Source organism: Argiope bruennichi, chromosome 1 (assembly GCF_947563725.1).
Source record: "Argiope bruennichi chromosome 1, qqArgBrue1.1, whole genome shotgun sequence".
NCBI classification, from domain to species: Eukaryota; Metazoa; Arthropoda; class Arachnida; order Araneae; family Araneidae; genus Argiope; species Argiope bruennichi.
The window spans coordinates 29,184,212-29,197,800 of NC_079151.1; the positions used below are offsets into that span (position 1 = coordinate 29,184,212).

The 13,589-nt window shown below is 26.4% G+C and overlaps 1 protein-coding gene across 5 annotated transcripts in view; it reads right to left on the reverse strand.

The window, feature by feature from the left end:
- Positions 1 to 2,556: 2,556 nt before the first annotated feature.
- LOC129980553 (trafficking kinesin-binding protein 1-like) overlaps positions 2,557 to 13,589 on the reverse strand; it is a 120,702-nt gene continuing 109,669 nt past the window's right edge. For all 5 annotated transcript variants that reach the window (XM_056090916.1, XM_056090924.1, XM_056090942.1 and 2 more), the window contains exons 14-17: positions 10,835 to 10,984; positions 9,682 to 9,781; positions 8,020 to 8,191; positions 2,557 to 5,982 (exon numbers count right to left, since the gene is read on the reverse strand). In XM_056090916.1, the coding sequence (XP_055946891.1) occupies positions 5,326 to 5,982; positions 8,020 to 8,191; positions 9,682 to 9,781; positions 10,835 to 10,984 (1,079 nt within the window). In that variant the 3' untranslated portion in view covers positions 2,557 to 5,325. The remainder of the gene's footprint in view (positions 5,983 to 8,019; positions 8,192 to 9,681; positions 9,782 to 10,834; positions 10,985 to 13,589) is intronic.

The following is a 13,589-nucleotide window of genomic DNA, read 5'->3' on the forward strand; positions in this document are numbered from 1 at the left end:
TGTATTAATTGTCTTAGGGTAGGTGCAAAAGGTAAAAAACAAACTGGTGTTTTTCCGTTAGCCTGCGCTAGCGAAAAATCGCCAAATAAAGTAGAATTACGCCAAATTCGCGTTTGGTTCACAATTGGCGATATTTGCGCCCGGCTAACGGAAAAGTACCATAACACATAAACAACTAAATGGATAAAATTTGGAACACATTTTCAATGTCTAAAGTGTTGATTTGATCAGTCTAATTCCAATCTGTCAACGAGTTGACCGTCCATTTGTCTATACGTTTGCATATATTTAAACGTGAAAACCCAAAGATGCAATGACTTATAGACGAAAGAAATTTAAAATACAATGTTGTTATTAAAATTGTAATTCTTTGTGCAATTTTGACTTTTAAAAAAAAGGCTCCCAAAATGTCTTGCTTCTTATACTGCGTAGCGCAACATATTCATATATAGGACTCTGAACATAAAAGTCTGACCATTTGGGGCGTTCATGACCGGGTTATAATTTTATGTAAGAAAGTAAACCCTTTGTTTAGAAAGTATGGTCTCCCCCAAACTTTCATTTTTAGACTAAGAAATCCATCTAATGAATTACGCATTGGCCATTTTAGAAAATGTTGATTGCCACATATTAACAGCAGAAACATCTCAATGTTGAATATTGTGGTTTTGTAGGTGTAAAAAAAGATTCTATCCCTAAATTTCATTTCCTCCCCTAAGCATGACAGGCGAGCAGCATTTTTTCCAGAAACTATATCCTCCAACACAAACTAATTTTGAGAGACAATTTTCATTCGTTCCAATGACATGATAGAAGGAAAAGTTTGCGAGTATTCATCGCATTTGCAGTCATAAATTTGGCATCAAAGTATTCATGTTGTTAATTAAAATGCATCTCGACGTCCGAATTTTAAAATTTAATGTCTTGTTTTGTGTTTGGTGATTTTCGCACGTATCTGCCAGTAGTAACATTTCTGATGATAATGGGGAATAATTGATACACCATTTGACAGAACTGCTTGGGGGGGGGGGTCGGTTAATATTTATTTTTAACGTCTTACGAATATTTGAAACAATTACTAATTTTTTAAAAAAAATATAATCATTTTTTTTCTCCTCGAATTAAATTTTAAATTTCTGTAACCGAAACTCTTATTTCATTATCTTCAAATTTTTTTTAAAGTAATAACCGAGATATTTCCCCCTAATATAAAACAAGAGAAAATTATTTATTCTCAATTGTTTTTCTCATAAGTTGAAATTTTTTTTGCTCAAAAACGGAGACGGAATTTAATACTTAGTTGGATAATTATTGGTTTAGCAAAGCCCTTTCTTTTCAATCTTGCCTTAGCAAGGAAACAAATGAGAATTAACATGTGAGAAATTATTTTTTAAATTCCTACAATTAGTTCACACTTACCCTATATATATCTTGTTCAAATTTTCAATTGTTAATAAATTACTTTTTATTCATCCACTCAAGTTCAAATACATTTTTTTTTAAATTTGTAGTGGATGACACTTGATGTTAATACAATTTTTTTTTCAAATATTAAATTTGTCCAGTAATTTTTATTTGGTCGCCAAATCCATCGCCATGTCGCCAAGCTCTATTTTCCCACTTAATATTGTAATTCTGTCATATGTTTATATATATTTATATTAATTGTAATTAATAAAAAGTAAAATAAATTTTTTTGGACCTAAGTAGGAATTGACTTAAATTTTATATATATATATATATATAATATATATTACTTATTTTTAATTTCAATAAATACATTCAAAGAAAATGGAACAAGATCAAGTGAAGGAAATCTTCTCGTTCTGTTTTCATTTACAATTATTATATAGATTTTTATAACCTGCAGCCCTCTATGTGATATCATAAAGAAAACATTCAAAGTCTTTTTTTTTTCTTCTTCTTCTTTTGTTTCTTATTTGCTTTCAATTTTATTTTATATTGATTTCGTTGACATTCATCATGTTATATCAATGCTGTGCCTTTACAACTAGCTAATAGTAAATAAAAATCCAAATGTAACCTTTGTTCTTCCCTATTCATTAACATAATTTATCTATATCATTATTTGATATTGATTTTGAAAATGGAAGATACTGGGCTCAAAGATCTGTCACGTATTTCAGCATACTACATGTAAAATCTGATTAAACACTTTTCCGCTGAAGTAATGCATAGGCAGAAATGATGTCTTATCAGGTGTTGCCCTTGTTATCTGAACATGATGCAGAATTGCAAGGTTCATTTAACAGAAATCTCATGTTTCTGAATTAAATGAAACTAAACTTAAAATCATTTATCACAAAATTGAATGATCATGTTTCTTCTTATATGCATGAAATCTATTAACAGTTTTGATATGAAGCATTTGATTTGATATATAATATTACCATTCAAAATGTGAAAATATAAATGAATGCTTCAAAAGAAATTTATCCACAATCAAATTTAAATTGCCTGAATTTTTCAAATTTAAGTATATTAAAAAATATATATATATTTCATAATCATGGTGAAAGAAATAAAAAACATAACTACAGGTTTTCCCATATTTATTTCACTGCAATATGTTCAAGGATAAATTACATCTTTGGTCCTTATAAAATACAACACACATGCAGCGATCAAACAAAGGGAAAATAAATTGATATCTACAAAAAAAAAAAAAAAAAAAAACTATAAATAATAATTCAGAAATACAGCACCTAAAATCTATACAATTTTTAGTTTCACACAGCTACAAAATGAAAAGACATTTTGATCATACAATATCTGATGTGTATTATTTTATAAAATCTCATGAAAAATCTGAAATAAATTACATTTCAGATCATTAATGTGGCATTTTTAAAGAACTGTAAAAAAATGAAACCCGTGCAAAGTGAGCAATTTGGTTTAATTAAAAGTTGTAGTCAGCATTTAAATATTCATTTGGCACTGTAAAAGCATAAGAGAAGAAAAATGTTTTGTATTTAATATTTCTTTTTTAGAATAAAAGTTTAAGATTGTAAAACTTAAAGTAAATATTTCAGTGCAAGTTAAATTGTGATAATACATGTATACTATAATAGTTAATTTAGAAAACACATTGCTTTGGTCCACATAAACTGCAAATTTAGGAAGTTCATTGTAAATGGAATTATACAATTCATGACTGAATGTGCATAAGAAAACAGTGGTAAAAGTAAATATTGCACTTGGCAGTTCGAAAATATCTTAATTTTATTTATCGGTTTTTATGATTTCATATACAAATCTAAACTTAATTCTCTTTCTAATACATACATAATAAAAATTTATTTTAGGATTTTTCTTTCAATCTGAAAAGTAATATTGGAGTTTAAATACTGCAAAAGTATGCTTCAATTATATTTACTACATTAAAAATAGGAAAATTTGAATATTTAAAATCAGTCTTTGTCAACAATTCAGACTGCAAAATCACAGAATAAAATAAGACTTCAAAATATACCTAAACTTGCTTTAATAGCCTGTATATTAAGTAACATCAAAAGACTAGTCAGTAATGAAGAGCTAGGATCTCATTTGTACCTTAATATTTAGACTAAAATTCGTTATACATTAATTTAAAGCAACATACTTAAAAGAAGCTGAGTATTATTTTAAGTACATTCTAAAAGCAAATGCTGTAAAATCTCTATATATTTGTAAACACACTAAATCAAGTTAAATATATTTTGAAGCTATTTCTGACAATAAAAGAAATATTTGAATTTTCTTAGAACTACCAACACTGAACAAAACATACTACTGCAAAAATAATATGAAGTAGCATTTTGGTCCAAACTATGCTTGCAGGAATGCCTACTACATGAAAATACTTTAACAGATGCATTAAAACTAAACCAAAATTTTTAGATTTCATATTTGCCATTTCAGATTTTTAAACATAAAGTAAAATTGTTATACAGGATTAAAAGTAAATTTCATTTTATAAATTATATTGAAATTGATCACTAGTTTCAATTTTTAAAATATTAGAATATTTTGACAAAACATTACAATGATCTATAGTCAAATTTTGGTGATTATATTTCTACACAAACTACTGCTTAAGCATAAGTGCAAGACAAAAACATAACTAATGAAAAGTCTTAATAAAAACATAATATCACAGTTCCATGCAAAGCTGTAAAGAAACACATCAGCACCAAAATTAAATACTTTAAAAAAGAATTTTATTAGGTAACAAAATTCTATTTTAATTAAAAGAACTTGTATCAATTCAATGAATGATATCGTCAATAAATGGGAAAAAACCCAATCAAGTTTCAAATTAGCCATATAAAACTTTTCTTTGAGGATAACTTTTTAAATTTAAGCAAAACTACAATTGATAATTTTATTTTTAGTTATATGCCATTCTGTTACAGGAAAAGTTAAATAAATAAATAAAATAGTATGGTTCAAAATATTTTTTAGTGAAGGAGAGATGTGTTAGAGGTATTAACTTCATTCCAGAATTAATTATTATATAATTAATATCTTGATAAAGCAAATGAATCATGCTTAAATAGTTTTAAAATTTAGTATGTTAAGAATTAAAATGCTTTTATACATAAAACTAAATTTTTGATGTGTATCAAATATTAGAGGAATAGATATTTAAAAATAAAATACATTTTAAAAGAAGCAAACTAATATATATATATGTTCCATGTTTGAATACTTCAATCCAAAAGTAAGTGCTCATCAAATGTTTGTAAATACAACTTAACAAATACTTAATTATTATAAAATGGAATGCTCACACTCAAAAAACCACAAACCATTTTCAGTTTTAAAATATTTTCAAGTTATTCAGTTAAACTAGTTCAGGTGTTTAAGGTTAATAAATATATCCTATAGCAGCACATGAAAATTTGAGAAACTTTATTCTACTACTAATCCTATTTACAACCATTTTTGACAAGTTTCTTCAGCAAACTTCACTCAACCTATCGTTCAAAATCACAAAATAATAAATAACATCCTAAGCAGGAACTATAATCTATGACCAGTTTTTTTTATGTATCATCAAATATTATTTATCTTACAATTAAACATTTCAGATACTCTTTGTAACAATTCATAAGACACACTTCTTACTTTACAATCTTCCTATAATACAATAAAAGCAATCAGTCTGACCTAAGAAACATGCTGCCTTTTGCAGTGGAGAAACCACTATGCACCCAATTGTCCAAAATTTGGTAGAATTAGATAAATATTTATCTTATTCTTTATATATATAGATATATAAATTTGTATATTTTATTTATTCTCAAATGCCATGTGTTGAATCTAAATGTAACCTCCCTTCCTTAGTGTTCGTAATGTCCCAACTGTACCCACATCGGCACAGTTTGGTCTTATACTTCGAAGACTGTTCAATTGTAACACCGGGTTAGGCATTCGAGACAAAGGCGGGGCAACAGTGGGTGTAAGACCAATTGCAGCGGGACTTTTGACAATTGAAACAGATGGCGGGACGTAACCCCATGGTTTATCGAGCAATGTTTCTGGGCTTACAGTCTTTCTGGAAACTTCCTCCTGCCCAGAAATGGAAGTTGGAAATGATACAGTCTTGGAAGAATCTTGCCTTTTTGTGGCTGCTTCAAGTCTGGAGGAAATGGTAACAGTTGAACTGTCTGATGTTAAAGTTTCGGTACTTACAGTACGTTTATTGAGGGAACATTCAGTTGTTGGTATCAATGTTTTTAGTCCAATACCTTGAATGCTTTCCATTAGATCTAAATTAAGGCCGGCAGATGCTTCTCTGGTACTTCTTTTAGGGGGAGGCTGTGAACGTGATCTGCGAGGCTTACGGAACAAGTGATATCCCTTAGCAATGGATGCACTACCAACTAAATCTGGAATCCTAACTGCTGTAAATGGCAGAGGCGATGATGGTGGAGAGCCTTCAGGTGAAGGAGCTGGGGTGGGTGTGGGGGAGACTGACTAAAAAAATTAGATGGACCATTTTAGTAAATCATACAATGCATAAAATTTTACAAAATGTTTAATTTTTTTTAATTACTTCAATACAAATAAGGAAATTTTAAAGTCATTAAATGTTTCAATAATTATTAAGACATTCAGAACTAAAATAGTAAAAACTTAGTTTTTCTTTTTAATGCCGGATACAAGTAAATTCTTAAAAACACCAACTTTTATATTATAACCATATTTTGAACTAGATCTGATACTACATCTAGCATTGCCAATTTTATTGGTTTCACCTCTGTAAACATCTTAAATCAATTGCATCATCAATAAAAAAATGCAACAAACTTTCATGATTATTAAAAAGAGATTTTAAGACAGGCACTATGTTTTTGTACACAAATAATAAAAACAAAGCTATATTTAATTAAAATAACTAGATGTGCACAACAGCATTTAAAAAATAAATACAAAATGTATTATAGCAATTGAGTAAAAGAGAAAAAACTGTCATATATGATAAATATATTTAGCAAGAGATAATTTATAACTATAATAAAGCAAGATTGAAGTATGAAATAAAGATGCTAGGAGATTATATTCATCTTCATTTTATGAAAGATTTATTAGAAAATAATGTAAGTAAATTAGAATATGTTAATTGCAGATTTTCTTAGGAAACTTGATGATGAAAAATTAAAATATTTCATGGAAAATGTTTCATTAATTTCATAATTTTTATATATTTATGTGTTTGTTTTGTGTGTTTAGGATTAGAATTATTTGAAAAATGTACCACTTGCTGAAGAGATTTGTTGGGATGAAATAAGCAATCTATATTTTTGGAATATCTTTGAGTGGCTAAATGTCTATGCGATTACATTACCTATTTCCCTCATTCCATTACTCACTCACTCCTCTTCCCATCAGAAAATATATCTGTATACTTCTGACACTGAACAAAATTTTCTATATATTTAGTGGAATAAATGTGCTGACTAAAAAACCCATGATCAAGATCTTATAGCAAAACAACAATTATCTATGTAGTTTGCATGTGGAAATAAGAGTTACAATATTGCAAAAGACAAATTGCCCAAGTTATTATTATTTTTTAATGCTACTTGCAAAGTTGTAAAAGTAGATTCTAGTGGGAAAAATTCATGCAAGAATTTATAATTAAAGTAGTTAGAATTCATCAGACATTAACATTTATCAAAACAGGGTAAACTTGATTTTAATGCATCCTGTCATCCGAGGCTTAAAAATATTTTGTAGAATTTCATCAAAGATTTGAAATTAAATACATTCCTGGGAAACCAATTGGTTGACAAAGACAGCTAGTTATTAATAAAATGCAAACATAAGCCATAATTCAGAAAAACATGTGGAGATGGATTATTCACACAAAAACAAGAGGAAAAGAACATCACATCACACAAAAGGGCAGAGATATTGCAGATAATTTACCATCTTGGACCAAAAAAAAAAAAAAGGGTTTGAAAGACATTTCAATACTAAAAACTTTACTTAGCAGTAAACATTTAATTTTTAATTAGGATATGTAATTGAAAGTCCAATAACAGCTGATTTGCAGTTAACTCTCTATAAATGATTTTGAATAACTGCTTTATATGCTTATTAATATTTCAAATAGTTTTTTAACCATGCAATACTTTATTTGTCGCCAGTGTCTAGTGATATATATTTGACCCATGGGGAAAGCATTAACATCAACATATTAAGTTATACCATAATGACTGACTTTTAAAAAATTATTTTTATTCTGACCCCTTATAAATATTTCCAGGCTAATTTTAATTCTATATATATAGCCACTGAAAACACCTTTATGCATTTCTTTGATATATTTGGATTTGCTAAGAATCAAGTATATGCTATATTTCCCTCTTTTAAAAAATATTTTCAAAATAAATTTAAAAAATTATCAAAATGTTAATATTAATGAATTTAGTTTTAGGTTAAGTTAACTATTAAAAGAAAAAAATTCTATATTCTTTGAAAAGAAAGTGACGCAAAATTGTTTCTAACCTTGACCGATGAACTTATAGCAGATGGTACCATGGCATGTATCCCACGCTCAGTCAAAAGTTTAGCAAGGCTTTGACCTGTCAGTGAGTAGCCAGATCCTTTCTGTTGGGGACTGTTGAGTGTAGATGGGGGTATGGATGTTATTCTTGTCGACAACTGCACGTGAGGATAACTAAAATGTTCACAGGAAGGGAAACATTCAGGATAACAAGACAAACACAAGGAAATTTACACACAATGCAATGCAGCATAAATTATATATACACTTTATTTATTGCACAGTATAATAATACAACTATGCAATAAACAAAGTTATTTAAATAGATATTAATAAATAATTTATTTTTTAACATGCTACGACATGCTTGCTGTCATAGTGCATTCACACATAAAGTTAAAACTTGAAAGAGCAATGACTTTATATTATCATTCAAAAATAATCATTTTTTTCACAGAAACAATAATTAGTAATGATAAAATTAAATAACTAATAGTTTTCTAATTTTATTATTACTAACTATTGTTTCTGTGGAAAAAAATAATTAGCAACAATTATTTATTAATTGTGATTATGAAAGCCTTAAAAATTGTGATTTCTTATAACTAATGTAGGAACTATCAGAATTTATCAAATCTCTGGAAAGCAAAAGAGTTTGATGAAGAAAATTATTCCAGATATTAATAAACAATTAGATTTTTCTATGAATATATGTATATATATTGCACAGTAATTTACTAATATACAAGGATGAAGTAAAAAGTGTATATTTTTTTTAAGTAATCATAAATAATGTTAATGCCATATAACAATTTTAAAATTCACCTTAATGCAAATATAGTATTTTCCCAGTTATTAGATGCTTCATGATTCTAATAAATTAAAAATAATTTATTATTTAAAATTAAAATCTTTTATACTAAAACAATACATTTTTTTTTTAGTGAATGGTGAAACTATCTAAATTTTAGTAACTTGGAAACAAATAATTCTTATTTGATGGTTGAAATATAGCAATATTAAAGTTTATATACTAAATACATTATATTACATAATTAAAAATTATCTATTGATAATTGGTAGAATTTTATAATGACTTTGAAATGCATTTTAAAACCCATTGACTTTAATTCATGCAAATAATTCAAAACATTAAACAGGAGAGGGGGGAATGGGAAAAAAGCCAATTCAAATTCACATGATAAGTTGATTGTATATATAATATAAATGCAATAGAAAGTAATTAAAATTTATACAGAAAATTACAGAAGAAAAATATTTAATAAAATTTCCTTTTTTTTTTCTTCTGATTTATAAAAAAAAAATTACCAATATATTTAGAAATAAAAAATAATCCAATAGCCAAGATACATGAATGTAAGTAAAATATTGACTGAGTATTAGTAGGTTTTGATTTAGAAGTGAAATGCATCAACCCAAACCAAGCAAAGCAATAGACAAAGCTTACTGTGAATGTTTATCTCTCAGCAAGACATAGAGTCAGTACAGAATTTAAATGTGCTCTAGTTAGAATACTGTGAAAGAAGTTTCTGACATTACTACACTACATGAAATTGCAGAAAAATAATAAATTACAAAACAAAAAAAGTTTTGGTTAAAAAAGAACTGAAATAAAAGTGAAAAATTAAAGGTACACAACTAACCTTGGAGTAACATTCGTCATTTCGCTTGTTTTTAAAGCAGATGTAGTGAAAGTATAAATTGATGATGTATCCATAAAGCTTTTTCCAGGATTAGAAAAATCTGGAAGAACCATACAAATTAGATTTAAAAAATAGTTATTCTTACATTTCAGTATGTCAATTAGAAATAATGTTAATTATTTCAATTATTTTTTTAAAAACATACATCACATATTTATTTCAATTTAATTTTTTCCCCAATCTTTATAAACATAAAATTGGTTCATAGCAAGATTCTAGTAAAAAGGAAAAAATTGCAAATACAGGGAAGGAGGGAAAAAAAAAAAAAAAAAAAAAAACCTGTTCAAATCATACATATTTCTACTATATTCTCTCTGCAATCTATTTAACTTTTTACCATTTATTTTAATATGCTGTAAAACACTGGGACAGAATTTTAATGGGTTGAATACATTGAAAGATAGAAAACCCAATAATTAAAAAAACAAAATTAAGTGAGGGATGTCAATGTTTAAAAAATATGAAGGGTCATTTATTAAATAGCTAAATTTATAGAGTTTTATCGATTACTGTATTTTTTTTTTTTGGTAAAATCAACCAAAATATTAACTATATATTATATTATCTCTAGTTATTTCACAATTTTCTTTTAATTTATAAAACATGCATAAAATGTAAACTTCTCCGATAAAATTACAGCACATCATAAAAATATTGAATTTTCAGATATATTTATTGATTATAAGAGGAGGATGAAAATTTCAAGCATTCTATTTACTGGGCATATCAATATATCTGAGATTAAAAAAAAATTGCCAATCCATGACGTAGCTACTACAAAAGCTACTTGGAAAATTAATTTAGAATAAAAATTTTGATTAGAAAACCAATTGAAACTGTCTAATTCAATTTAAATTTCAACTCCAGAATTCATAAACTGAAACAATTTAGAAAAAGTTTCATGCATTATTATAAATTACTGCTATAAATTTATCATTAAACAATAAAAATTTTATAAGAAAGTATCAGAAATTATATTATTATAAGCATAAACTTATGAAGCTCATTTCAGCTGAATATAACTCTTGAAATTCAACATTAAACATATGTTAGGAAAACGTCAACAAACAAAATTAGTTTTAAAAATACATACCATCATCTTCTTCAAAATCTCCAAGACTAACTTTCTCATCAAAATCTTGCAATTTAGTTTCACCTCTAATTTTAACTCCTGGTCTGGATTCAAAAATGCCACCCAAATGAGGAGTTGCTAATCTTTGCCAATGATGTAGTGTCTGAGAACCTGCATATGAAAACAAAGTAATTTTTAATTGGTTCCAGAAATTATATGAGTTAAAAGTTAAATAACTAAATTTCAAAACTTCTATCATATAATAATACAAAACATTTATCTATACAAAATGCTAACATATGTAGAACAGAAATCAAGCTCAGTACTTCGTATCAAATGGCAAATATAAAAAAAATCATATGAATTTCAATTCAACTTCATTCATTGAACATTTTCTGCAGCCACATTCAATCCAATGTTTTGCTTAGCTAATTGATGGAGCTGAATAATATTATTAGAAATGGTTAGCCGTGTTGCCAAAAAGTACACTCAATTGGAAGAAAGAAATCAAGAAATAGGCATCAAATGAAATTTTTAATCAAGTGCAAAAATAGGCTGAACTTTTAAGAGATAAGTAATTGTAGGACTTAAGATTAATGTATGGTTTCTTGTCAAACATCCAAAAACTTGCTAAGTCTACCATCCTGAATGAATACCAGAAATAGCAATAAACATCTTTTAAAATTGCTGTAATATTTAATGAGTAATTTTATAATAATAATAATATTTAGTGATATTGCATAATATAAATATAAAGTGACAATCATATTTAGTGAGAAATCGCCATACAATTCCATACAATTTTCCCTTTAATTTTAATAATATTTTTTTATTCAATTTGATGCATTAATATTTTTAAATGCTAAGATGGAATTCAAGCTCATCCACCAAAGCATTCAATTGTGCATTTTTAGCAATTATTAATTGGTAGTAGGATTTTTACTCCCATTTTTGTTTTGTAATATATATAGTTTTAACTTTTCAGAAAACTGATTCAATTGAATTTATGTTTTTCAGTCATATTATATAAAAAAGTAAAATGCTTTTTTTTTTTTAAGAAATGTGTCTCATATTAATCATTTAATAGCCTAAAAAAGTCAATAATTTGAAAAAGGAAATTAGTCAAAAAGGTTAGTGAAAAAAAAAAAAATTAAATAACAGATTATAAAACTTCTATAAAAATATAATACATAATACTAATATCATATCAATAGACAACATAATTAAAATATTCTACTAAATATTGTAATTTTCAATTCAGTAAGACATAAAAAAATGAACAAAGATTATATTACACATTTGAATTATTTTCTGCTGTAGTTCATTAAATGGCATTTATATGATAAATATAAAGTTGCAATCTGCTGAATTTTTCTGATGAACAAATGCCTTCCTTCAAATGTCGTATTACTTTGTTTTCACACTTTTGAAAGGACCAAAAAATAAGAGCAAATGGTGGGAAAATATTAATCAGAGAAAAAACATTTAAATAAAAGACACAAACGTTCCACACATGCTCAATATTAATATCAGATTAATATTTCATTCTTTCTAATATTATAATCAACATAAATAATTGCTCATCCACAAGGTAAATGAACAGTTAAAATGCTATGTAATATATTCCTTTAAACTGGTTATTCTTCATAGTTATAGGTATAGAATTATCTAAGATCAAAGAAACACTCTTTTTTTGCACGAAACATTGGAACTCTAGTAACTAGAATTACATATTTATATTATAAATAATCATTTATTTGGAAAATATTTTTCTGGTTTATTAATTTTTTTCCCGTCAACAAATTGTTGGCAGTTTTTTAGATTTCAACTCAAATTCATTCTATGTATATAAGGAAAAGAAAGAAAGGGGGAAAAAAAAAAAATGCTATCTCAGAGATGCTTGAATAAAATTCCATTGCACTTTTATAAATTATTTGCTTTGAATCAATGCATTTGGATTGAAGTGTTTATCCACAATGTAATATTTTTATGAAATGAAATTTTGATGCGAACATTATTATAATCACTGAACTTAATATAATGAGAAAAATTCTCACTTGCAGGCAAAAAGTTGCATAAAATTTAGAATTAAAAACCAAGTATAAATATTAAATGAAATATATATATCAATATAAACAATCTTAACTGTTTAAATGCAAATATTTGAAAAAGAACTTTCTTCTAGCTTAAGTTAAACAAAGAGAAGTCACAAAACTTTCATTTATATATTTATCTAATGCAACATTTATTTATTTTCCTTTTTATTCATTATCATTAAGTTTTTTTTTTTTTTTTTTTTTTTTTTGTAAAATAATCAAAATATCCCAGTGAATTTTTCTTAGGAATGCACAACAATATTAATGTTATTTCCCTATTTCTATGTGTACAATTTTAACTATGATTTAATTAAAAAAATATTTATATACAACTAATGAATCCTCAAATAAATAAAGTGCAAATTAATAAAAATATTACAATCACTTGAATTCTATCTGCTTTTAAAACCATTTTGTATTTAGGGTTCTAGATAAACCTATAACACATTCATCTTGAGATCGTATACAGTCAGATGAAAATAGTTATTTTATTCCATTCAGAGCCATCAAAAGAAAAACATGTTGCAACATTAAATATTTTAACACAGAACAGAATGTAAACGCCTTTTTAAAGATGACAGAAAATAAGGGGGGGGGGGAGTATTATAAAACAAAAACAATTTTTTAAAAATGTTTGAATTGATTTCTATAAAAACTTTAGGACAACAGTGTTTAAAAAT